This window comes from Euleptes europaea, chromosome 4, assembly GCF_029931775.1.
Source record: "Euleptes europaea isolate rEulEur1 chromosome 4, rEulEur1.hap1, whole genome shotgun sequence".
Taxonomy (NCBI): domain Eukaryota; kingdom Metazoa; phylum Chordata; class Lepidosauria; order Squamata; family Sphaerodactylidae; genus Euleptes; species Euleptes europaea.
Genome location: NC_079315.1, coordinates 108,211,159 through 108,238,356, shown reverse-complemented (window position 1 = coordinate 108,238,356; position 27,198 = coordinate 108,211,159). Strand labels below are relative to the sequence as shown.

The 27,198-nt window shown below is 45.1% G+C and overlaps 1 protein-coding gene across 8 annotated transcripts in view; it reads left to right on the top strand.

Moving 5' to 3' along the window:
• Positions 1-27,198, top strand: part of NEDD4L (NEDD4 like E3 ubiquitin protein ligase) — a 321,176-nt gene that overhangs the window by 196,020 nt on the left and 97,958 nt on the right. For all 8 annotated transcript variants that reach the window (XM_056847912.1, XM_056847914.1, XM_056847913.1 and 5 more), the window contains one exon: positions 26,942-26,992. Coding sequence is in view for 5 of the 8 variants with exons in the window: in XM_056847908.1 (XP_056703886.1) it covers positions 26,942-26,992 (51 nt within the window). In the remaining 3 variants the exon portion in view is untranslated. The remainder of the gene's footprint in view (positions 1-26,941; positions 26,993-27,198) is intronic.

The window sequence follows — 27,198 nt, the reverse complement described above, 5'->3', positions numbered from 1 at the left end:
TGGTCCCTTTCAACTCTATGCTTCTATTCTAGGGTATGGGCCTATTTTTCTCTAGGTTGTTGGCAATACCATCACTGGCATAGTGGTTAAGCCCAGGCAGAGGCAAGCAATGGCAAACCACCTCTGAACATCTCTTGCCTTGAAAACCCTACAGGGTGCGCCATGAGTCAGTTGTGACTTGATGACACACACATACACAAACTATATGCACCATGAGTCATTTGTGACTTGATGACACACACATACACACACATACACATATGCACCACACACACACAAACTATAGCTCACCTGATATTAAGGTAAGTGTTAGCAGTTTCTGCCAGGGAATAGTTCAACTTATGGTCAAAGGTCTGGAATCCATGTCCTATGAGGAGAGATTTAGGGAGTTGGGTTTGTTTAGTTTGGAGAAGAGAAGGTTGAGGGGGGACATGATAGCCATGTTTAAATATTTGAAGGGATGTCATGTTGATGAGGGAACTAGCTTGTTCTCTGTTGCTTCAGAGACTAGGACACGGAGTAATGGATTTAAACTAAGAGAAAAGCGATTCCACCTAAACTTTAGGAAGAACTTCCTGACGGTGAGGGCTGTTCGATGGTGGAATGCACTGCCTCGGAGGGTGGTGGAGTCCCCGTCTTTGGAGGTCTTTAAGCAGAGGCTGGATGGCCATCTGTCGGGAGGGCTTTGATTGTGGGATCCTGCATGGTGGGGGGAGGGTTGGGGTCACTGGGGTGTGGGGTGGGAGGTAGTTGTTAATTTCCTGCATTGGGCAGGGGGTTGGACTAGATGGCCCTTGTGGTCCCTTCCAACTCTATGATTCTATGAACTTGAGCAAGTTAGGCTTGGATAGCAGCATGTTGAAAAGAAAAAAAATTACCCACTTTGTGCTATAATGAAAGCCCAGAATGGCGTAGGATAGAGAAGCTCTGAATATCAGGTGTCAGAAAACGAGTGTGAAGCCTTCGAAACAAGTCAAAGTCTCCCCAGGCATTTTTCTCCACAAGAAATTTCATTGTAATTCCTGACAAGATAATGGAGAGAGCGACTTTTAAAGTGTTCTAAAGCTCAAAATTCTAAATCCCCTGCCACTTATATCCTGCACGCTAAAATGCTAAATTCCACAACATGTAATGCAAACTGGGCAAATGTGCATAATTTATCTAATTTGCATAATATAGTCACCTTCTGGGGACCCAGCATGGTGTAGTGGTTAAGGCGTCAGACTAGGATCTGGGAAACCCAGGTTCGAATCCCCATTCTGCCACGGAAGCTTGCTGGGTGACCTTGGGCCAGTCACACACTCTCAGCCTTGACCCTGGCAAAGTATTTGGATGGGAGACCTCCAAGGAATACCAGGGGAGTGATGCAGAAGCAGGCAATGGCAAACCACCTCTGAATGGTCTCTTGTCTTGAAAATCCTACCGTAAGTCAGCTGTGACTTGATGGCAAAAAAACCCAAAAAAAACAACCCACCTTCTGCTGGTCAAAGGGAAAAGAGGAGCTTGGAAGTTTTTGAAAATCTGTCTTTTGCAATGCTGCTTTTTAAAAAAATCAAAATTCTGCGCCACAAAGGGCTGAATGAACATAAGAACTTCAGTAGAACCTGCTGGATCAGATGGATCAGTGGTCCATCTAGTCCAGCCAAGCAGTTGCCATGGAGGGCCAAGAAACAGATCATTGAAGCCTCAGCCTTCCCCTCCTAGTGCTGGTATTCAGAGTTTTTTTTTAAATACATATTTTATTAAAAATGTTAAAAAACACACACACACATACTCTTTCATTCACATACATACAGTATAATCAATCTTCCAGGGGATTCGTTTTCAACTAATATTTCATATCATCCTAGAAATTTGTTTAATTAATGATCTTTTTGAATCCTTTATCAATATTTCCACCGCCCTTAAAGCTATCTATCAATGCAGTACTTAATACAATTCATATCTCACATTTATAAGAATAATTTTGTCCATTTTTACAGTTTCTTTTGGTCTATGCTTTACTTTTATTCTCCATCTACTGCTCCAAACTACGGTAGACTATTTCATATGTTCAATGAGTCTACTGCCTTTATATTACTATTCTATTATGCACTGATATACCTCCACCCTTCTTTACCGAATTATTATTTCTGCTTTGTATAGTCAAGCACCCATTTCTTCTGAAATTCTTCCATCGATCTACTTTTCTTTCACCAGATTGGATAGTTTTGCCATCACTGCGTATTCTGCCATTTTATCTTGCCATTTTTCTATTTCTGGAGTTTTTTCTTGTTTCCAAGTTATTGCCAATACCATTCTCGCTGCTGTAGTCATACAGCTAAACATACAGCAGTTGCCGTGGAGGGCCAAGAAACAGATCATAGAGGCCTGAGCCTTCCCCTCCTAGCGCTGGTATTCAGAGGTTTGATGCCTCTGTATATGGAGGTTCACTTTAGTCACCATGGCCAGTAGCCATTGATGCATTCTTCCTCCGGGAATCTGTCTAACCCCCAATGGGGTGTCCACCTCTACAACCACTGGCAATGAATCCCATAGTTCCAAAGCAGCTGACAACATTCTCCTATCTTTCATTTTATCCGCACAACGATGGCCCCTTCAGGTAGTTTCAGTGGAGAATGCATGACTGACCCAAGGTCATCCAGCAAGCTTCCTTAGCAGAGGTAGGATTTGAACCTGGGTCTCCCAGATCCTAGAGTGACATTCTAACCGCTATGGTATACTGGCTCCCAGAGTGCACCGTGCCTTTTAACCATAAAACCTAAAGTTCTCAGTTGAATGGATGTTATAGATTAGTACAGCATGAACTTGAACCCATTACCTCCAACGAGCCAGCATGCTGTAGTGGTTAAGAGCAGTGGTTGGAGCGGTGGAGTCTGATCTGGAGAACCCAGTTGGATTCCCCACTCCTCCATATGAGCGGTGGGGGCTAATCTGGTGAACTGGATTTGTTTCCCCATTCCTACACATGAAGACAGCTGGGTGACCTTGGGCTAGTCACAGCTCTCTTAGAGTTCTCTCAGCCTCACCTACCTCACAGCGCGTCTGTTGTGGGGAGGGGAAAGGAAGGTGATTGTAAGCCGGTTTGAGTCTCCCTTAAGTGGTAGAGAAAGTCGGCATATAAAAACCAGCTCTTCTTCTTTCTCTTCTCTGTCCCGTTCCACCTTTGGCTGTTAGTGAAGCTATGCATTCATGCTCGTAACAGCCTCTGTGATGCAATGATGAGCATTTAAACTAAGAGCTGGGAGATCCAGATTCAAGTCTCTTCTCGGCTGTAAAGTTCGCTTGGTGGCTTTGGGGGTGGTCACGCTGTCTCAGCCGAAACTTACCTGTCAGGATGTTTGTGAAGATAACAGGGGGAGAGAACCATGTAGGCTGACCTGAGCCTCTGGGACAAAGTTTGTATTAGAGATTTGATAAATAGCTGGAAGCCGACATGACATATTGTCATAAGTCATATTGACATATTGACATTGTCATTATGCATGGCATGGAGAGAGTGGACAGGGAGAAGCTTTTCTCCCTTTCTCATCTGCTGAAGCTGGAAGGTGGAGAGATTCAAAACAGGAAGTATTTCTTCACACAACGCATAGTTAAATGGTGGAACTCTCTGCCCCAGGATGTGGCGATGGCTGCCAACTTGGAAGCCTTGAAGAGGGAAGTGGAGATGTTCATGGAGGAGAGGGGTATTCATGGCTACTAGTAAAAAATGGATGCTAGTCATGATGCATACCTATTCTCTCCAGGATCTGAGGAGCATGCCTATTGTATTAGGTGCTTTGGAACACAGGCAGGATAATACTGCTGCAGTTGTCTTGTTTGTGGGCTTCCTAGAGGCACCTGGTTGGCTACTACATGAAGAGATTGCTGGACTTGATGGGCCTTGGTCTGATCCAGCATGGCCTTTCTTATGTTCTTAAATACAAACCCTTCTTGGTCATGAAACTTGAAGCCAAGCTACACTTAAAAATAAACCCAACTTCCTCCGCTAAGAAAACTAGCATGTCAAAGAAAAGGTGAAACTATAACACCAATATGCTAATTCTTTTTAAAGTATTTGGGCCCATTCAGACATGCTGATCTATGGCGACCTCATAGGGTTTTCAAGGCAAGAGATGTTCAGAGGTGGTTCGCCATTGCCTGCCTCTGCGTGGACTGAGAAAGTTCTGAAAGAATTGTGACTGGCCCAAGATCAACCAGCAGGCCTCATGTAGAGGAGTGGAGAATCGAACCTGGTTCTCCAGATTAGAGTCCGCCGCTGTTAACCCCTACACCACTCGAGCTCTGCAAGAACAGAATTGGTGTGAAGAGAAACAAAACCTTTACAGCATTCGATACTTCAATAGCGACAGAATTAATGTCAACAGAGTGTCACATTAACATTTTGGCCTTTGGACTGCATGTATACATGAGGAGACCAGGATTGTTTCTCTTTTGTCAATCATTGAAAAGTATGCAGGACAATCCCCAAGACGGGTGAGTTGTTCTCTTCTTTTTTTTTCTACAATCTTTTCTCGCCTCTATCCACGTTTCCTCAGTGGAACAGGCTTCCTCGGGAGGTGGTCAGCTCTCCTTCCCTGGAGGTTTTTAAGCAGAGGCTAGATGGCCATCTGTCGGCAATGCTGATTCTATTACCTTAGGCAGATGATGATAGGGAGGGCAACTTGGCCATCTTCTGGGCATGGAGTAGGGGTCACTGGGTGTGGGTGTGTGGGTGGGGGAGGTAGTTGTAAATTTCCTGCATTGTGCAGGGGGTTGAACCAGATGACCCTAGTGGTCCCTTCCAACTCTATGATTCTAAGCTTCTATTCTAGGGGATAGGACTATTTTTTCTCCAGGTTGTTGGCAAACGAAGTTACTGTGGAACTCACTCTTCCAAAATCCCTCAGAAACATTCATCCAGTATTCCATGTCTCCTCAAAAAGACTGTGTCAGCCCCCAACTGGCACCCAGAGCCTACCCCCGAACCCCCCCTGTTAGTGGTGGGGGAGAACACTTCAAAATTTCCAAAATCCTGGATTCTAGGGTCCGGGGGAAGGGACTCTTTTACCTAGTTCGTTGGAAACACTTGGGGCGCGGTCATGATGAATGGGTAGCTGAACACCACGTTTCAGCTCCTCGTCTAATATGTGAGTTCCATGAGGCTTATCCACACAAGCCCCAATCGTTGGGGGGGAGGCCTTAAAGGGGGCAGAATGTCAGGCCCATCTCTTCATCTTGGCCTGACGTTGAGTCTGACATTGTGACTTGATCACACACACACACACACACGCACACACACACACACACACACACACACTATAGCCCACCTGATATTAAGGGAAGTGTTAGCAGTTTCTGCCAGGGAATAGTTCAACTTGAGCAAGTTAGACTTGGAAAGCAGCACGTTGCTTTCCCCGTTTACGTTCTCCCGCTCAGTTTGCGCTTTAGTTGTGACTGCTGGTAAGTACTCTTAGCATAAAAGGAGATATCATGGCATGCATACATGATCATCCTCAAATAGCAGATCTGGCAATAAAATGACGATTGTGTGGACAGAGTGGTTGTTCAGAAAAGGCAATTACTGTCAATCACCCTGGGCAATGTTTAGGTGACTCTTGGAGTGTTGCAAGTGGAGGGATTCAAGCTCAATGCAAAGCATGAATGCTGTGACATTATCTTTAGGTCTTTCCAGCCCCTGGGGGCAGGGGGGGGGACTCCTGGTAATTTCGTGAATGTGCAGCATTGCATGACTTTTCCAAATCCTCCTGGCCAAACAGGTCCTGCAGCATTACAAATTAACATGACCACGGAGATAACACTCTTCTTCAAGGGGAGTAGATAGGTTGCCAACCTCCAGGTACTAGCTGGCGGTCTCCTGCTATTACAACTGATCTCCAGCCGATAGAGATCAGTTCACCTGAAGAAAATGGCCGCTTTGGCAATTGGACTCCCCTCCCCAAACTCCGCCATTCTCGGGCTCCACCCCAAAAATCTCCAGGTGTTTCCCAACCCGGAGCTGGCAACCCAAGGAGTAGATCTGCAATATTTCTTCCTAGCAGTGTGAGCCATGTGGTGATGACGTTGTAAAGAAAGTGAGAGTGCATGTTGGTTTGGCTGACGTTGTGGTCACATGTTGCAGTCAAGAAAGCCGAATGTTCGATGGGCAGTTCGGCTCGCACGCGAAGAGCTCGAACCTGCTTGGTGGTGAATCACCACATTGGTGCGTGCCCATGAAATGCAATAATCTTCCCTTGAGCATCACCACTGACTGTCTAAAAGTAAATAAAGAATTTTATGAGAAAGACAAGGCACTTGGCTTTTACAGTTTTCATTTGGTGTACCAAATAATGGTTACTGGCCCTCCAGCCTGATTCTGGTGTATATGTGCGGGGGGGTGGGGTGGAATTTTTTTTGTGCTAAGAGAGCCAGCGTGGTGTAGTGGTTAAGAGTGGTGGTTTGGAGTGGTGGAGTCTGATCTGGAGAACTGGGTTTGATTCCCCACTCCTCCACATGAGCGACAGAGGCTAATCTGGTGAACTGGATTTGTTTCCCCACTCCTACTCATGAAGCCAGCTAGGTGACCTTGGGCTAGTCACACTCTCTCAGCCCCACCTACCTGTCTGTTGTGGGGAAGGGAAGGTAATTGTAAGCCAGTTTGATCCTTCCTTAAGTGGTAGAGAAAGTCAGCATATAAAAACCAACTCTTCTTCTTCTTCTTCATATTAATTTTTTTTAGTTGCTCATATGTTTTTATGCCCTCTACCTTGGGGACCCTGATCGGGTAGAAATGCAGAATAAAATGGTTTAAATAAATAAAATCAATTTTACTTGTCTTGGTTGGATATCAGTCTGATTCTGAACCAAACCACTTCATGGTTGCCAAACTCTCTGGATCCAGAGTGTTTCATGCATGCATATTTTTTGCCCAGGAGAGGTAGCATTTCCTGTCCTGCTGAGATCTTGAAGAATTAAGCTTAGTGGTGTAGTGGTTAAGAGCTGTGGCTTGGAGTGATGGACTCTAATCTGGTGAACCGGGTTGGTTTCCCCCTCTCCTCCACATGAAGCCAGCTGGGTGACCTTGGGCTAGTCACAGTTCTCTTAGAGCTCTCTCAGCCCCCCCTACCTCACAGGGTATGTGAATAGATTTGTTGTGGGGAGGAGAAGGGAAGGTGATTGTAAGCCGGTTTGAGTCTCCCTTAAGTGGTAGAGAAAGTCAGCATATAAAACCCACTTCTTCGCATCCTCCTTCTCCTCCTCTTACACAAGAAGAACATTAAGAACATTTATTTAGATATTTACACCTACCCTTGCTGGATGACCTTGAGCCAGTCACACTCTCTCGGCCCCACCTACCTCACAGGGTGTCTGTTGTGGGGAAGGGAAGGTGATTGTAAGCTGGTTTGAGTCTTCCTTAAGTGGTGGAAAAAGTCGGCATATAAAAACCAACTCTTCTTCTTTTTCTTCCTAGACAGTGGCTGGTATAGTTTTTTCTTTGACTTTTTTTCTTTAAAAGAGGGTTACCATAAAATATAATCCAGTTATGCTGTGTTTACAGTCAAGCAGGATAAGGGAGATGGCTGTTTGGGAAAAGCAAATGGTAGGTAACTCTTCTCTGTTAACGCTGTCTGTTTTGGCACGGTTTCCGTCCCTTTCAATCAGTGCCCTGTTCAGCACATTGCCAAAAGAATGGGATCATTCTGTAGCAGGCCTTAATGTTTACAAACAGAAGGAGAGTAGAGGGTAAAATGTTGGTTTTAAATATTCATGCTAAAAATAGCTTGGAGTAATTGGATAGCTGACGCAAGTACAGTGGCCGGCTTGTGAAATATTTAGCAGCGTTTAAGAACATAAGAAAGGCCATGCTGGATCAGACCAAGGTCCGTCAAGTTCAGCAGTCCGTTCACACAGTGGGCCATCCAGGTTCCTCCTAGAAGCCCACAAACAAGACGACTGCAGCAGCATCCTGCCTGTGTTCCAAAGCACCTAATGTAATAGGCATGCTCCTCTGATCCTGGAGAAAATAGGGAGAAGAAGAATGGTTTTTATATGCCGACTTTCTCTACCACTTAAGGGAGACTCAAACTGGCTCACAATCACCTTCCCTTCCCCACAACAGACACCCTGTGAGGTAGGTGGGGCTGAGAGAGCTCTAACAGAGCTGTAACTTGCCCAAGGTCACCCAGCTGGCCTCGTGTGTAGGAGCGGGGAAACAAATCCAGTTCACCAGATTAGCGTCCGCCACTCATGTGGAGAAGTGGGGAATCAAACCCGGTTCTCCAGATGAGAGTCCACCACTCCAAACTACCGCTCTTAACCTCTACACCACGCTGTAGTTAGCAAAACAAAGGCCACAGATGAAGCAGAGGCTTCTGCATATTGAATGGACTTCCACGTTTAGCAAAAAGAATATGACTTTGAGAATTCAAGAAGGGACCCGACCCTGACCCCCCGGAGCATCTTGCTGAGGACTAAGCATGCTCACTGTTTTCTAAACAGTTAAGACTGATCAAAGCAGTTAAGTGTCACTTAAAGGGAGATGGAGAAATAGACCTTGAGCCCCTGAGAGCTTGTAGTGTCCTGAAGGGGGAATTTGGATCTCAGAAAATTCTTTAATTGTTTGTCGTCGTCCCCTTTATTCTTCACAGGTTCCCAACTTGCAAGATTATAATCACTCTATAAGAGCAAATAATTAGAAACCGTCCTTTCCCCCGTTTACTGACCATTCAAAGAGGTTATGCTCGGCTCTTGGTATGTGAATAGATTTGATAATACCAATTCTGTTAAAAGATATTACACAAACTTTCCCTAGCAGATAAGGGTATATTTGTTTTATTTTGTTGCCTAGTTTTGAAGACATTACCCCAAAGACAAATGTTGTATGGTAATTCAGCTGGTAATCACTTTTGGCCTCATAACCCAGTAGGGTTGTCAACCTCCTGGTAGTGGCTGAAGATCTCCCGCTATTACAACTAATCTCCAGGCCACAGAGATCAGTTAATCTGGAGAAAATGGCCACCTTGGAAGGAGAACTGTATGGCATTATACCCTGCTGAGGTCCCTCCCCTCCCCAAACCCCTCCTCCTCAGGCTCCACCTCCAAAATCTCCTGGTATTTCCCAACCTGGAGCTGGCAACCCTATCACCCAGGTTGTACACTGTGGCAACTTCTTTATTTTTAGCAAGGGAAAAAACTTTTCAAATATAATTTGTAATCCTTCTAATGTCTGGATTGAAGTTCAAATGTTGGATGCTGCAATGGGAATCATAAAATATTACTGTGAAATTTAATAACAATAGCAAAATTGAACTGATGGTTTTGAATACAGGCAGAAATCCAACATTTCCCGTTACCATCCTCTGCACTCTCATACATTGGGCCATGAATAAGCTCTTGTGAAATCAATGAGGCTTAAGTGCTGTTCATTTAGTATTGGCTTGTACTTAGTAAATATTAATTATTGTGTATAATTAAGCAAACTTAAATATTTTATGTGTATATTTTGCCTGCAGCCAAAATTAAAAATTGTGGAATTCACCGTCAGAAGATGTAGTGGTGGCTAGGAGCTTAGAGGACTTTAAAAGGGGATTAAACAGCTAAATGTCTCGATTTGGGTGGCCTGGGCTAGCCCAGTCTTGTTAGATCTCGGAAGCTAAGCAGGGTTGGCCCTGGTTAATATTTGGATGGGAGACCATCACGAAAGTCCTGGGTTGCTACGCAGTGGCAGGCAATGGCAAACTGTTTGTCTCTTGCCTTGAAAACCCTACAGGGGTCACCATAAGTCAGCTGTGACTTGACTAGGGTTGCCAACCTCCAGGTAGTGAGGACATTGTTCCAATCAACATGTGAACTTGCTACTGTGCAGTCTGTGTTGAACCCTGATGAAGAACCTATCGAAACAGGAAGAATACTGGATCCCTGTCCTATGATGGGTTCATTTGAACCAATTATTGTCCACTTTTGAAGTCCTGCACCTTGCTACACAGCGCCAGGGAGATTGGGATTGATTGTTCCTTTCCATCTCAAGGAGTTCTGGGCATGGACTTGGACTTTAATTCTTTACAATTCTCTCTACTTTACATTGAGAATACAACAGTTTTATTCATGTAAGAACTGCACATTGTAACATATGATTGTATTTGAATGTACTTTTGAACAGTATTCAGTTGACAACAAAGCTAAGCTGTTCACTTTAATTTTTCTGTATTTTTCATAGCCAATACTGCTGTTACTTGGTTTAACCTCCAGGTAGTAGCTGGAGATCTCCTGCTATTATATTGGATCTCCAGCCGATAGAGATCAGTTCCCCTGGAGCAGGGGTGGGGAACCTTTTTTCTGCCAAGGGCCATTTGCATATTTATAACATAGGTCGGGGGCCATACTGGGCGTAGATCTCCTGGTGGCGGGGGGGGGGGAGAAGCCAGGGTTGCCAGGTCCTCTTCACCACTGGTGAGAGGTTTTTGGGGTGGAGCCTGAGGAGGGCGGGGTTTGGGGAGGAAGACTGCATAGCCATAGAGCCCAATGGCCAAAGTGGCCATTTTCTCCAGGGGAACTGATCTCTATTGGCTGGAGATCAGTTGTAATAGCAGGAGATCTCCAGTCACCACCTGGAGGTTGGCAACCCTAAGGGAGGCTATGCAGAGAAGGCTTGGAGGGGGCCTCTGCTCCCCCAGGTCTTCCCCTCCTCCCAGGTGGGAGGGCAGCCAGCGGTGGGCCCAGGCAACCGAGGTGCCAGGGGGGCGCACCTTGCAGCCTGCCGTTGATCTGCAGGGAAGGAAAGAAGGAAAGAAAGGGAAGAAGGAAGGGAAGAAAGAAGGAAAGAAGGAAGGAAGGAAAGAAAGAAGAAAGGAAGGAAGGAAGGAAAGACGGAAGGAAGGAAAGACGGAAAGAAGGAAGGAAAGAAAGAAAGAAAGAAAGAAAGAAAGAAAGAAAAAAAGAAAGAAAAAGAAAGAAAGAAAGAAAGAGAAAGAAAGAAAGAAAGAAAGAAAGAAAGAAAGAAAGAAAGAAAGAAAGAAAGAAAAGGGAAGGAGAGAAAAAATAGAGAAAGAGAGGGGGGGAAGAAAGAGACAGAAAAAGAGGAGAGAAAAAATAGGAGAGAGAGTGACAGAAAAAGCACACACACACACGCACACACACACACACACACACACACACAACTGGCTCCATGCGACCAGGCTTCAGCCTTCCCCCCTCCCCCCCTCCACAAACGTCCTCCACCTGATCGGCTCCCACGCGCATGCAGAGAGCCATGTTTACAATTATCATCAACCAAAAGAGCCACATTTACTTCTTGGCATGAGGACTGCACCCCAGGGAAGCTTGCAGTGTGGTGTGGTGGTTAAGAGCGGTGGACTCTAATCTGGATAACTGGGTTTGGTTCTCCACTCCTCCACATGAGCGGTGGACTCTAATTTGGTGAACCGGGTTGGTTTCCCCCCTCCTCCACATGAAGCCAGATGGGTGACCTTGGGCTAGTCATAGTTCTCTCTGAGAGCCAGCGTGGTGTAGTGGTTAAGAGCAGTGGTTTGGAGCGGTGGAGTCTGATCTGGAGAACCGGGTTTGATTCCCCACTCCTCCACATGAGCGGCAGAGGCTAATCTGGTGATCTGGATTTGTTTCCCTACTCCTACACACGAAGCCAGCTGGGTGACCTTGGGCTAGTCACAGCTTTCTCAGCCTCACTCACCTCACAGGGTATCTGTTGTGGGGAGGGGAAGGGAAGGTGATTGTAAGCCAGTTTGAGTCTCCCTTAAGTGGTAGAGAAAGTTGGCATATAAAAACCAACTCTTCTTCTTCTTCTGAACTGTTTCAGCTTCACCTGCCTCACAAGGGGTCTGTTGTGGGGAGAGGAAGGAAAGGAGATGGTTAGCCGGTTTGATTCTCCGACATATAAAAACCAACTCTTCTTCTTTTTCCAGCTGTGGCCGTTTCAAAATGGGCCATGGTCTTGCCCCCTTTCCTGGAACATGGGAGCAAGTGCCAAAAGAATGAACTTGTGGGGAGGGACCGTGGCTCAGTGGCAGAGCCTCTGCTTGGCATGCAGAAGGTCCCAGGTTCGATCCCCAGCATCTCCAGTTAAAGGGACTAGGCAAGTAGGTGATTTGAAAGGCCTCTGCCTGAGACCCTGGAGAGCTGCTGCTGGTCTGAGTAGACAAGACTGACTTCGATAGACCAAGGGTCTGATGCAGTATAAGGCAGCATCATGTGTTCAACTGTGCTCACCGGATGAGTGTCATTGGTCTAAGCTCCGAATCTAAGCCTGCAGCCAATTTTTGAACATTCCCTTCCTACACAAATAAGATTGGAATTGTGATGGGGCATTGTTTTGGGACAAGGCAGACATGTTGCGATCATAGGACTCTACTGATTTCTGCTGTTTAATTGCACAGACCAAGTGTGCCGGTCCGGTTCGGTAACCTTAAAGCGTCGCTTCCTCCTTCGTGCAGAACCCTGCCTTGGGAATTTCAACACCTCCTACCCAGGCTTGCTGTCTCACCTCCAGCCTCCAAACCATATGCTGCGTTATCTCTGTTGGCCTGTGGTACTGACACAGAACAGACACTAATGCCAAGAGAACAATGACAGTGACATTTGCACAAAGATTGGACCTTCCAAAGGGCAACACATGTTGGCTGTCTTCCTGCCAAGGCTTTTATTAATGGCTACATCCAGTCCCTTGATAGCCCTTCTCAGCCGGGTCTGTCCGCTGGCTCTAGGGGGAACTTTCCCCCGCTCACAGAATAGCCATTGCTGTTCAAAGCGAGATAGAAATCATAGCAATCATGGTTGTTCCTGCTGGTGCTATCTTCCGCCTTCCAGTTCCCTTTGGGTGAACGCGGTTGGGTTTTTGCCCTCAGTCTTCCAACTGTTAACCCACCCTGTGAGGTTTTGCTGGGAAGGGCGTGGGCGGACTTTTATAAGCAGGACGGAGAGAGGTTTCGTACTCTGTGTGAGACAGGGCCGGTAGCCATGTGTGGGGTGAAGTGGAATGGGTTGCTGCTGTTACATCTTGCAGCTGAAGGGAAATAGCAAGGGGGGGGGGAGCCGTGATGGAAAAACTGAATGTGTCTCTGGAAAGCTTCATGGAATCGCAGCCTGTAATCAGATCTAAATTGCTGTATGCGACCAGGGCAAAGGAGGAGGAACCAGGAGAGACAAGCACAAGATGTACTTGGAGGACTGTAGATAGATGACATGCCCTCCGTCATTGGACTGATTAAAATAAGTATCCTTATTTTAAAATATATAAGAAATCTTCTACTTCATGAATGTCATAAAGAGAAGCCCCTGGGCTGGCGCCTGGTGGCTAGAATTGCTCAAAAAAGAAAGTTGAGACTCAACTCCAAAATTCTCTACCATCTTAAAACATAGGCTTTTGCATATGGATATTGCCTTTCTCTAGATTTAACAGCCATTAGCTTTTCATCCACCATTTCACACTGGGGTGGGGGATGAAGATTTAATTCATTCTTGACAGTATAAAGAGAAAAGTTGCCGGATCTCTCAACAAATCACCAATCTACTTGATAGCTGATATTGGGTATTGGAAGTGCTTTATATATTATTATATATACTGGACCAGGGCTGTCTCACATATGGATATAATAAGCCCAAAGCATTCTTCATCCTGCCCTAGAAATATAGCACCCAAATACATAGTTTTGACATTTTTAAACTTCTGCTACCAAGGCTCTTAAGATGTAGTATGAAAACAGGATAGCGGGCGTTGACCATGCTCAGGCCAGTTGTCAATAGGTACCGTATTTATTCTCTCGATACAGGTGAGGTGTCTGTGTTTGAAAGCATTGCTGGGAAACAACACGTGTGCTTGGCAGAACACTGTACGTGGGCGACCCAAGCTGGTGGAGATGCCAGCCAGTTCTGACGGGAAACTGCTAATTCTGAGTAGGTGTTTTCTGAAACAAGGGGAGAGTTCATTAAGTACAGCATTCCCAACAACTAGTTGGGAAAATTCAATTTCTCTTCCCCAAGCAAAGCTTGCAAGAAGCAAAAAGGCCATTGTTCCATGCTAGATCTTCAGTTTTGCGTGCAGAATGCTCCAGGTTCAATCCCCGTGTCTCTAGTTAAAGGGTCACAGGCATCAGACCTAGGAAAAAATTCTGTCTGAGACCTTGGATATCCTCATGTCATTCCGATTAGATAGTACTGTGTTAGATGGACAAATAGTCTGACTCGGTATTTTGCTTGGAAGTGTTAAGGTAATTGATGTCTGCTCTTACTGTCTAATTATTAAACCAAGATCTGTAAAAGTCTGCCCTCAGGCCATTATCACACATCCTCCATTTTGTAATTTTGCTCACAGTGCAAACATGATCCATTTTTAGAGGCAGAGAGGAAAGTTCAGGAGGCTGCATGCTAAATGAGGTGTAATTGTGGTGTAATTGTTCATACTGGTATTTTATCCCCTTTGTTTGTCTTCCCTTATCCTTTCTACATGGCCAGAGTCCAATCGTCTGTAGAGTTTCTCCAGTTTAAGCCCACTGAAATCAATAGATTTAGACTGGAATAAGTCTGCATTGGATTTGTACAGTCAGTTTCCTTTGGACAGTAGGGAGTACTGGAGACTTGGGGTATTTTATAATGTCTGTTCATTGACAATTATATAACAAGAACATACTGGAGGCAAATGGACTACTACGGCAGGAAGTACAACTACTAATCCTGCACCTGATTCCGAAAGATTAATGGCACTGTATGGACAGGGAGAAGTTTTTCTGCCTCTCCCATAATACTAGAACACGAGGTCATTTGTTGAAGCTGGAGGGTGACAGATTCAAAACAGATAAAAGGAAGTATTTTTTCACACAACGCATAGTTAAATTGTGGAACTCCCTGCCCCAGGATGTGGTGATGGCTACCAACTTGGAAGGCTTTAAGAGGGGAGTGGACATATTCATGGAAAAGAGGGCTATCCATGGCTACTACTAGTAAAAATGGATACTAGTCATGATGCATACCTATTCTCTCCAGTATCCAAGGAGCATGCCTATTATATTAGGTGCTGTGGAACACAGGCAGGATGGTGCTGCTGCAGTCGTCTTGTTTGTGGGCTTCCTAGTGGCACCTGGTCGGCCACTGTGTGAACAGACTGCTGGACTTGATGGGCCTGGGTCTGATCCAGCAGGGCCTTTCTTATGTTCTTATGGATGCTTCTGTTTTAACCAACTGTGGCTAAAAAATCCCTATCTTTGTTTGGGCGCACAAATTCTCTCTCTCTCACACTGCAAGGAAAACCCCCACATTTTTTAGCCTCCCCCAAGCCAGCAAAACACTCTTTTCCAACCTAACACAGCAGGTAAATTACCTATTTAATCTTGAGTTGAACCCAGGAGAAGAAAGCCCTTTTGGGAATAACTGGTTACCTCAAATTCATCTTTAGTGTGTGTTCGCAAATTTTGTGTGTGTGTGTTAAGTGCCGTCAAGCCGCTTCCGACTCATGGTGACCCTATGAGTCGCAAATTACCCCAAATGAAATTTAATTGTTTTGAGCAACAGAACTCAGTGACATGTATCCACTCCTATGGAATGACATTTCCTCCTATGCAATGACATTTTCTGTGTGTATGCAGAAGAGGCAGCAGCGATTTCTGCTGACTCTCCCCTCCCACAGAAAACCCCAATGTTGCTGGCAGATGGTTGGCTACGTACCAATACATATCTCAGGTATATATACACTGTGCCACCGCCGTGTGACCTGAAAACATGAATAACACACACAGTTATATCTTGGGCTGTATGTCTGTACCCATCTGCACGTTCAGAACCCAGTGACAACTGTGTTTCTTTCAAAAAAAATTGTAAAATAAACAGTTCATTGGAAAGAGAAGGAACTGATAAAAGATGTTGATCTTTAGCCCCTATGAATCAGAGTAACAGCACATTCCTGAGTTCTAAGGGCGAAAGCCCTTAGGAAGCCAGGAAGGCGCCGCGGTGGCATTCGGGTCCCCCATGCCGGCGTCTGAGCAACTCACGCCGGTGCAAGTGGCCCGAACGCCGACGGAAAGGCCCGGATGCCAGTTGCTCGGTGCCACCATAGCAGCTTCACCCCAGAACGCTGACAAGGCCTTCCGCTGGCATCCCACCAGCATCAAAGCCTGAGCCGGCATCCCGGGAGGCGTCCCCGGGGGGTCCCGGTGTCCCAAGAGGCGTTCCGGCGTCGGGCTGGGGGAGGGCCGCCTAAGCCCTTTTGGGCCGGGAATGCCCCCTTTCTGTTTTTGAGAGATACGCCACCTTTTTAGGTGGCATATCTCCCGTGCAACCCTATGAAGGGTTGCACGGATTTTCTACGCTGCTGGGAGGTTTCGGCCCTGTCTTTTTAGGTGGCATATCTCCTATGAAGGGTTGCACGGATTTTCTACGCTGCTGGGAGGTTTCGGCCCTGCCTTTTTAGGTGGCATATCTCCCGTGCAACCCTATGAAGGGTTGCACGGATTTTCTATGCTGCTGGGAGGTTTCGGCCCTGCCTTTTTAGGTGGCATATCTCCTATGAAGGGTTGCACAGATTTTCTACGCTGCTGGGAGGTTTCGGCCCTTCCTTTTTAGGTGGCATATCTCCTATGAAGGGTTGCACGGATTTTCTATGCTGCTGGGAGGTTTCGGCCCTGCCTTTTTAGGTGGCATATCTCCTATGAAGGGTTGCAAGGATTTTCTACGCTGCTGGGAGTTTTCGGCCCTGTCTTTTTAGGTGGCATATCTCCCGAGCAACCCTTCATAGGGTTGCACGGGAGATATGCCTTTGGAGGCTGCACAGCTGCGCTGCCTCCTATGACCGGCGCAGGCATTCCTCCCAGGAATGCTCTGTAATTGCCTGATAATTGATATTAAGGGAAAGTGCTGCAGAAATATTTTTAAAAAATCAAAGCTGTATAGAAAAACATTCTGGCCAGGCAGGTTTAACTCCAGCCTACTGACAACCTAGATGAAACGGGATTGTTGACAACAGGTCTGGTAGGCCTTAAGGTTGCCATGGGCAACCGTGGAATCCTCCTCAGAGAGGCCAGAACTGGTTTGATTGTGCTGTAAGGAAGGTTAAATGCTTCAATTTCCTTCCTGTAATAAAAAAGAAGGGATGTTTAAACTCATCTCTGAAGTCTTTCAGTAAATGTTGGCAAAGGGCTCTTCAATGGTTAACAGATAACCAAGCTTTTAGATATAAGAAAGAATGGCTGAAAAACATTGGTCCTTATTCTGGTATAATCCAGTCCTACAAAGAAAGGCAGCGAATGGTCCCAGTTATATTAGTAACATTGGAGAATTTATCATCAGGCCAATCATTTGGCCTGGAGCATCACACATATGAAGCTGCTCTCCATGGTCTTCATCTTTTTAACTGGAGATGCTGGGGATGCAACTAAGGGCCTTCCAGCTGTGAAGCTGATGCTCCACCCGTGAGCCACGGTAGCTCCCCAAGAGGGATACTCCCAATACTTGCTGCTGGTTCTAAGGCTACAGTAGCAGGTCGGGTGACCTGGTTGTACCTGGGTTGGGAGTGGCCCAGGGATTTACTTCATTGTGTCGCTGAGGGAATAGAAGAAGAAGAAGAGTTGTTTTTTATATGCCAACTTCCTCTACCACTTAAGGAAGAATCAAACCGGCTTACAATCACCTTCCCCTCCCCACAACAGACACCCTGTGAGGTAGGTGAGGCTGTGAGAGCTCTAACAGAGCTGTGACTAGCCCAAGGTTGCCCAGCTTCATGTGTAGAAGCGGGAAAACAAATCCAATTCGCCAGCTTAGCCTCCGCCGCTCATGTGGAAGAGTGGGGAATCAAACCCGGTTCTCCAGATCAGAGTCCACTGCTCCAAAACACCGCTCTTAACCACTACACCACGCTGGCTCTCTAAAAACAGCTATCTATTTCCTAAGGGATGCAACTGGGAGTGAAGTGAAGAAACCAGAAGCTGCATGGACAGCTATAGGTGGATAGAGAAACTTAGATGGGAGCAGGTTGTAACTAAGGTGGCTTGTGGCTTGAGGACTACAGGAAAGAGAGAGAAGGACACAATGTCTATCTTTCTCAGGCTCATGTTTACTCTTGTTCCTAGATCCTGGCTTAACCATAATCAGGTTCGTGCTAGAGAATTCTGACATTCCTTCAGTGAACTGGAAAATAGCTCACTTTATCGGTGAGCGTCCCTAGAAGCTAAAATGACTAAAATGGAGGCTACGGTACTTTGGTCACATTTTGAGAAGTCAAGAGTCACTGGCAAAGTTGAAAGCAGCAGGAAAAGACAAAGACCAACATGAAATGGGTTGACTTTGCAATGGGAAGCCATGGCTCTCGGTTGGCAAGACCTGAGCAAGGCCGGTAAGGATAGGATGTTTTGGAGGACCTTGAGGTCGTCATGAGTCAGAAGCGACTTAATACACACACATCGGTAGCAATTCTTTTATGTATTTTAAGACTTTCCTTTGATCTATGTCATCATACATCAGAAAACCATTACTTGCTTAAAGAGCTTTAGAGTAATTGTTATCCAGACAGTCTGAAAGGAAAAGCAAACGTTTCAGCCAGTCAACTTAATAGTTGGGGCATTCAGTAGCCTGCAAATTGCTTTAGTGGGAAACATTCATTGCTGAACCTAATAGAGATGGAACTATAGTGAAGCCTTATTGCTTTGATAAAAATCCTTACAAAGCTACGTTCAAGTAGTTGGGATTATAATGTACTTCCCCACATTTTTTATTATTGGCAGACTGATTTCTTCTGAAACAGGGCTTGCTTGTTCTCCAACCAGCACTTAGTACAGGAATGTACTTGGACAGACCACATTATGATAGTCTATGAACATTACAAGGATGTTTCTTAGACCGCAGGTAAATTGATGTAGGTCACTGCAGAATTTATGGTGTGTTCTATAGGAGACGACTCTTCTTTGATCTTCCATGTTGAATCCTTCATGGACATAATGAGGAAGATGAACACTCATGGTGTAGTGGTTAAGAGCGGTGGTTTTCTGATCTGGAGAATCGGGTTTGATTCCCCACTTCTCCACATGAGTGGCGGAGGCTAATCTGGTGAACTGGATTTGTTTCCCCACTCCTACACATGAAGCCAGCTGGGTGACCTTGGGCTAGTCACGCTCTCTCAGCCCTACCTATCTCACAGGGCGTCTGTTGTGGGGAGGGGAAGGGAAGGCGATTGTAAGCTGGTTTCATTCTTCCTTAAGTGGTAGTTGGCATATAAAAAACAACTCTTCTTCTTCTTCTTCTTCTTTTCTGTGTGTGGTTTGAAAAGGACTAATAATGCAGTGAGAAGGAAGGCAGTATTGTATTGCCCGATCTCGTCAGATCTCGGAAGCTAAGTGGGGTCAACCCTAGTTAGTATTTGGAAGGGAGTCCACCAAGAAATAGCAGGGTTGCTACGCAGAAGAGGGCACTAGCAAACCACCTCTGTTAGTCTCTTGCCTTGAAAATCCCATAAGGGGTCGCCATAAGTTGGCTGCAACTTGATGGCACGTTACACACACACAATAGTGCAATAGCGGCCTGAATAGCCCTGAGTAGCCTGAACTCATCTAGAGTTTGGAAGCTAAGCAGGGTTGACAACGGTTTGTACTTTGATAGGAGACCACCAAGACTGGATTTGCTATGCAGAAGAAGGCAATGGCAAACCATCTCTGCTCGTCTCTTGCCTTAACAACTCCATGGTCCTGGGGTTGCTACGAGTTGGTTGCAACTTGATGGCACACAATTAATTAACATTACAACCCCAAGAATACTTTCCTGGGAGTAAACCCCACTGAATAGACCTCAGTAGGATACCAAGACCCATTTAAAAGGTAAAGGTCCCCTGTACAAGCACTGGGTCATTACTGACCCATGGGGTGATGTCACATCCCAACATTTACCAGGCAGACTTTGTTTGCGGGGTGGTTTGCCAGTGCCTTCCCCAGTCATCTTGCCTTTACCCCCAGCAAGCTGGGTACTCATTTCACCGACCTCGGAGGGATGGAAGGCTGAGTCAACCTTGAGCCGGCTACCTGAAACGAACTTTTGCTGGGATCAAACCCAGGTTGTGAGCAGAGCTTGGACTGCAGTACTGCAGCTTACCACTCTGTGCTGTCAAGACCCGTTTAGAATTGCTCTAATTTCACTGCCTTATGGCAGGTGAGACTATTGGAGCATCTAGCTTGAATGGTCTACTCTGATGGGCAGAAATTCTCAAGGGTCTTGGGCAGACGGAACCCTTTTCTAGCACCTGCCACCCTTTTACTGGAAGTTAAACCTCACGCCTGCATGCAAATATTAGGTCTGCCAAGGTTTGAATGCCCACTCTACCAAGGAAGATTGCTAGGTGACCTGGGTCAGCCACATACTCTCAGCCTAACCCACCTCACAGGGTGGTTTTTCTGAGGATAAAATAAAGGGGAGGAGAATGACATAAGCTGCTTTCTTTGGGTCCCTGTAGGGGGGGAAAGGTGAGGGTGGAAAATGAAGTAAATCATTTACAACATAACATATATCACCCAGCTTCTGTGTTGTTTTGTGACTCCAAGTGCATCTTCTGCCTCTCTGCTTTTCTCAAGGAAATGTTGTCATTAGAAATCTGACACACCTTTTTTATACATTCATCCCTTCAAACTGGTGTGTGTGTATGCTATATTTCCCAGCATCAAAAAGAAAGCTTACAATTCTGAATGCAATATTAGGAATTTGTTGTTGATGGCCCACAATATTAGGAATTAGCGTTGTTACATGCATTTTTTTAAACCTACAAGATAGTTTCAGAGGGTACCCATGTTGGTCCGCAGTAGAACAGCTAGATTTGAGTCCAGTCACACCTTAGAGACCAACAGAATTTTCAGATTATGAGCTTTCAATAGTCAAAGCTCCCTTTAACACATACCGTCGTTATCTGACGAAAGGAACTGACTCTCAAAAACTCATACCCTGATTTCTAAGGTGCTACTGGACTTGAATCTAGCTTTTTAAAAACCAATAATACTTATATACCTCCTTTCATCCATAATAGCACTCTGATCTATTTGCAATAATAATAAAATAACAGCTAAGTCATAATATCATTGCAAAGAACTGTTAATTTAAAATTATAGCTGGCAGTTTCAAAAACTAAATCAAAAGAAAGTACAGGGTGCCAAGCATATCATAACCACACTTCAAATATATTAAACCCAAGACACAATTCCAGTCTTGTGTGCAATATTGCAACTAGAACTCCTCCAAATGAGGAATACATGCAATACAGTCCATATAGAGTCCATAAATGGAAATCCTCAAAGCAAAATGTATCTTAAATACAACCTTGGAAATAACTTGAAGATGGGAATGGGAAATTTCCTACATGAGAGATTGTACATGAGAGAATATAATAGAAATTTGTGTTACACAGCACACTGAAGAAGGTTCCATGGAACGGTTGTGTTTATAGATCACAGTCTGTGCAAGAAATTGGAATTGGAGCTGAACATCGCTGTATGGAATATTAAGATACACTTTGCTTTGAGGATTTCCATTTATGGACTCTGTGTGGACTGTATTGTATGTATTCCTCATTTGGAGGAGTTCTAGTTGCAATATTGTACACAAGATTGGAACTGAGTCTTGGGTTTAATATATTTGAAGAGCGGTTATGATATGCTTGGCATCCTGTTCTTTCTTTTGATTTAGCTCTTGTCATTAGTACAGAGGTAGTTTCAAAAACTAAGCAGGATAGCAGATAAACAGCTGGCATCAAAGTTCCAAGGTTTATTAGATAAAATCAAAAGAAAAAGAAAAAATGGTTTTTGCAGTGGGTGCAGTTGTTTAAGTGATAAGTATGTGTGTGTGCACGCGCGCGTGTGTGTGGAGGAATTGGCAGGATTTTACCACCTTAAAAATAGCCACAAGAAATGTCAGTTGTCAGAGGTTATGGTGACTCGGGATTTGTTCAGCAGAGAGACACAGGTGACAAATACTTCTGGTTAATAAGAAGATACCCTTTCGTTTAGTTTAACCGGGGCTTATTAATTTATTTCAATTTATTATTTATTTATTTAAAACGCTTCTTAGCCGCGTTTCCACCTTACACAAGTCAAGGTGGCTTACAATCGAAATAAAATAACAATAATAGAAACTAGAATTTAAGGTGATTTTTTTTTAAAAAAGTATAGGAGACTGGTGTCTAACGGGAAAATGGCAAAACGTTCTCTCTAGAAGCAATCATTTTGTTTCTGTCGGTATGTTATCGGATTCTTTCATAAGTGAATAATGAGCCCTCTAATGCACGTGCTTAGAAAAGAGGCACTTCTTTCTCTTTGCAGCTATCTTGTGATGCTGGTTTGGAAGACAATTCATCATTCTTAGTGCATGTCTTCGTTAGCATGAATAAAAATCTATGAAACGTAGTATTGAAAATTCAGTGGAAACATTACTAAAGGTCGTGGTACACTAGATAGAGCTGGATTTTAACAGGAAGGCCCGGAGCAGTCAAATTTCTTTCTCTGTTGTTAAGTTTAGCGGATGGCGCTAAGTCAAGCACTGTTTCTCATCCTGCCCAACTTTGCAGGGTTGTTGTGAAGATAAAATGATATCCTGCAGGTTGGTCCCAGCAACTCCCTTCCATAGTCTCCTCCTCCAATGAAGAAAGACAACCACCAGCAGAGAAAGATTTCCATCTATGGAGAAAGTCTTTCTATGCTGAAGGAAGACTTAGCGGAATACTGAGTTTCTGTTGTTTTCTAGAGCTAGATTTTATCACTTCTGGGAAGCTCTAGGAATTGCCTACAGGACCACAGGAACTCTGTGGTCAAAATTTCCTATTAGTAGACAAGGCCTTATGTTTATTTTTAATTTAAAAAAAAAAAATTCTCCCCAGGATGAGTGCCCTCCCCCATTTGGTCCCAGTTTCCACCTGTCGGCCAGCTGAACATCAGTTTGGAAGGGCCATAATTACCTGGAGGTCTCCCGCCGTAGTAGGGTTGCCAGCTCCATGTTGGGAAATTCCTAGAGATTTGGGAGTGAAGCCTAGGGAGGGTGAAGTTTGGAGAGGGAAGGGGCCTCAACAGGTTAAATTCCCATAAAGTCAACACTCAAAAAGTAGCCATTTTCTCCAGAGGACCTAATCTCTTATCATCTGGAGATCAGTTGTAATTCTAGGAGATATCCAGGCCCCACCTAGAGATTGGCAACCCTATCTAAGGAGGTCAATAGAAACCCTAACCTGTGTGCATGTATCTGAATCTGAAGAGCCAGCATGGTGTAGAGGTTCAGAGCGGTGGTTAGGAGCACGATGGACTCTAATCTGGAGAACCGGGTTTGGTTCCCCATTCTTCCCCATGAACGGTGGACTCTAATCTGTTGAATCGGGTTGGTTTCCCCACTCCTCCACATAAAGCCAGCTGGGTGACCTTGGGCTAGTCACAGCTCTCTTAGATCTCTATCAGCCCCATCTACCTCACTGGATGTCTGTTGTGGGGAGGGGAAGGGATTGTAAGCCAGTCTGATTCTTCCTTAAGTGGTAGAGAAAGTCGGCATATAAACACCAACTCCTCTTCTTTCTGCTAACTGAGAGTATATTTCATGTATCTGATGGCAGGCTGTACCATGATAACATGCAGTGCAGTACTAAACAATTGTGCCTTTCTTAAGTCCATTGAAGTCAGCGGCCTGTGAAGGATATAACTCGATTTATGTTTGCACAGTAATAGTGTTACCCTTGTGGACTTTATATTTTTCTCCTTCCCCCTTGTATTGTTGGAATAAGCGTTTCAGAAAGTCGGTTCTATTTTTGTTGTTTTTGGCTGGTTGTTAATGCTTAATTTCCCAAATGACAAAACAATTGGATTTTTCAGGAACCAATATCTAATTTGTTTTTGTCTGTTGTGGAATAGCTAGGTTTAAATCGGGCAGCCTACGATGCATTTAGATCAGAAGTCTCCGTGAATGTATCAGGCGGAGGAGCTCAACGGAGAGCCTTTCTCTGAACAACCACCAACTAGCATTTAGGGAGAACTGCATGCAGAAACCAGATTGCTTATGAAGCATTTATTTCAGGTTTTATTCTTTAATGTAATTTTTATTTATTTTTAAATGTATCCCCCCCTCTTCAGCTATCTGTTCCTCAGGCAGCTTGTGCAAAATGCATATCAGTTAACCCAGTTCTTCATAAATCCAGGTCCCTACACTGAGCAGCTATCAATCTAAAATTTGAGAATGGAGAGACAGACTATGGAAAGAGGCAAAGGAGAAAGGACAGAGACAAGGGAAATGTGGGAGAAAAATGTGCACAAATGGACTTATGCTAGGGTTCCACTTAGGGCAGCACAGTGGAAGGGGCGTGCCAAGGATGCCAGCTTCCAGGTGGGGCCGGGGGATCCCCCAGAATTGCAGCTCATCTCCAGACTACAGAGATCAGTTCCTCTGGAGAAAATGGATGCTTTGGAGGTTGGACTGTATGGCATTGTGCCCCATTGATGTCCCTGTCCTCCCCGGGCTCCATCCCCAAATCTCTAGGAATTTCCCAATCTGGATCTAGCAACTCTAACACCTCCCTCCCCCCATCCCTCGCTGGTGGTCGGGGGGGACTTGGCAACCCTAGGACACACACAGTGAGGACTTCTGGCTCACCCAGGGTTGCCAGGTCCCTCTTTGCCACCAGCGGGAGTTTTTTGGGGCAGAGCCTGAGGAGGGCGGAGTTTGGAGAGGGGAGGGATTTCAATGCCATAGAGTCCAATTGCCAAAGAGGTCATTTTCTCCAGGTGTACTGATCTCTATCGCCTGGAGATCAGTTGTAATAGCAGGAGATCTCCAGCTAGTATCTGTTGGTTGGCAACCCTAGACTCACCTTGACCACACTAGGCCTTAGACCCGGAAGGGAGACTCTGCTACGTTTTCCAGCCCATCAGCTGTTTGGCAAGAGTGGGGCAGGGAATCCTCCTCAGCTGGGATCTGGTGGGGATTTAACTCCCCTGAACTGGCCCCACCCTTTCCCTGCCCTCCTCCCATCTTGTCTCTTGGGACCCTGGAGCCTTATAATTCTATGGTTTCTGGGGCAACCGTCTTAGCCACAGCTGGCAGCTGTCTTGATGTTGGCTGGGGAGTAATCCTGTCCCCTTGGCAACTGTGATCTTGCCTGCAACCTCTCTCACCCCATATGGGCCCCAGCTCAGCACTGGTGGTTTCCAGGATGGTCTCCAAAGAGCTGACCCACTCACCCAGGTGCTGCTTCTCTTCCTGGTGATCAAGCATGAAGCCTGGCTCCATCAGAGCCAGTGTGGTGTAGTGGTTAGAGCATCTGACTAGGATCTGGGGAGGCCCAGGTTTGAACCCCCCCTCCCATGCCCTGGAAGCCTGCTGGGCGACCTTGGGCTCCCTCAGCCAAACTTAACTCAAGGATAACATGGAAGAAATCTTTCTTTCTTTCTTTCTTTCTTTCTTTCTTTCTTTCTTTCTTTCTTTCTTTCTTTCTTTCTTCCTTCCTTCCTTCCTTCCTTCCTTCCTTCCTTCCTTCCTTCCTTCCTTCCTTCCTTCCTTCCTTCCTTCCTCCCTCTCTTTCTTTCTTTCTTTCTTTCTTTCTTTCTTTCTTTCTTTCTTTCTTTCTTTCTTTCTTTCTTTCTTCCTTCCTTCCTTCCTTCCTTCCTTCCTTCCTTCCTTCCTTCCTTCCTTCCTTCCTTCCTTCCTATAGTCCAAATTGGATTATAATAGACATAATAACCCAATAAAACATGCCTATCTATATAAATTGCAAAAGTTTTAATATTGTTGATGTATTTTAAATGATGTCACCTCCCCTGATCCTGGCTTCGGCTGGGGAGGCTGGGCTACAAATCGCAAAAATAAATAAATAAAAATAGTACATACATTTTATCTATCTCGTAACTACCTTGAGCCTCGGTGAGAAAGCAGACTATAAATAATGTAATAAATAAACCAGTAGTTCATTTTTATCCCATCTTCCCTCAATTGCATTGGTGTTCAGGGTGGCCTTGCATGGCCCTCCTTTTTCTCCATTTGATCCTCATCACAACTTTGTTAGCGTGATTACAATAAGAAAGTGTGAATGGTATTCTGGCACCCCTTGAGTTTCATTGGTGAGTGTGGACCTAAAATCTAGATCTCCCAGATCCAGGGCTGCCAGCCTCCTGGTGGGGCCTGGAGATCTCCTGGAATTAAAACTGATCTCCAGACTGCAGAGATCAGTTCCCCTGGAGAAAATGGCTGCTTTGGAGGGAGGACTCTATGGCATTATACCCTGCTGAGGTCCCTCCCCAAACCCTGCCTCCCCAGGCTCCGTGCCCAAATCTCCATGAATTTCCCTACTGGGAGTTGGCAGCCCTACCCGGATCTGAGTCCAACACTCTATCCACGACATTATGCCTGCTTTCAATATGCTTTTAATGTATGGCTCAGGTCTGTCCTTTACAATGAACAAGGAAGTTTATCTATGCAAGACCACATCTGAGTATCAGGGCTCACGTTGAACTTTTACTGGGCTGTTAGTATTCTACAGACAGGATAACTTGTTTTTCCTACATTTTTAATGAAAGCATTAGCAGTTACTAGGAACACCCTAAGGTGGCATGCTGCAAAAAATGCTATTTCCTATCCTTTTACCTTGTTTATTCAGAGTAGTTATAAAATATTAATATGCGTGTTTTAAAATGGGGTCAGATAGTTAAAATGGCTTATCGTATCTAGATCTGAAGTTTTGTACTAGCCGCTGTTACAGTATAGTATATTTGCCCGTAAATTTCATTTTTTAATGACTACTATGTTCAGTTTTAGCATGCAAGACGACAAATGCAAGATGAGGAATAACTTTCCTGTCAATAGAAGACATTTAGATCTTTAGTGGAAAAGATCTTTAGGACTCCAGTAGATCACAGTGGTGCTAATGGTGATACAGTGTCAACACAGTTGTCTTTGTTTTGTGCATTCCTTGGTTTGCTCCTCTGGTATTGCGATTGAGCTAATAAGCATTTCTTTCCTATTTTGTTAACAGACCAGAGACGACTTCCTGGGTCAAGTTGATGTGCCCCTTAATCATCTTCCGGTAAGATCTTTTATGACCAACCTGCACTATTTCCCTAGCACTAAAGGAGAATGGCATCAGCATGTAATAAATCAAGAACCACAGGCAAAAAAAGACAGACCCTTCCTGGCTTGAGGAGCTTAGCATTTACCTGGCTATGGGGGGCACAGCCTGGCAACCAGTGGGAGACCAGGGCGGGGACATGGGGGGGCTCTGTCATTGATGGC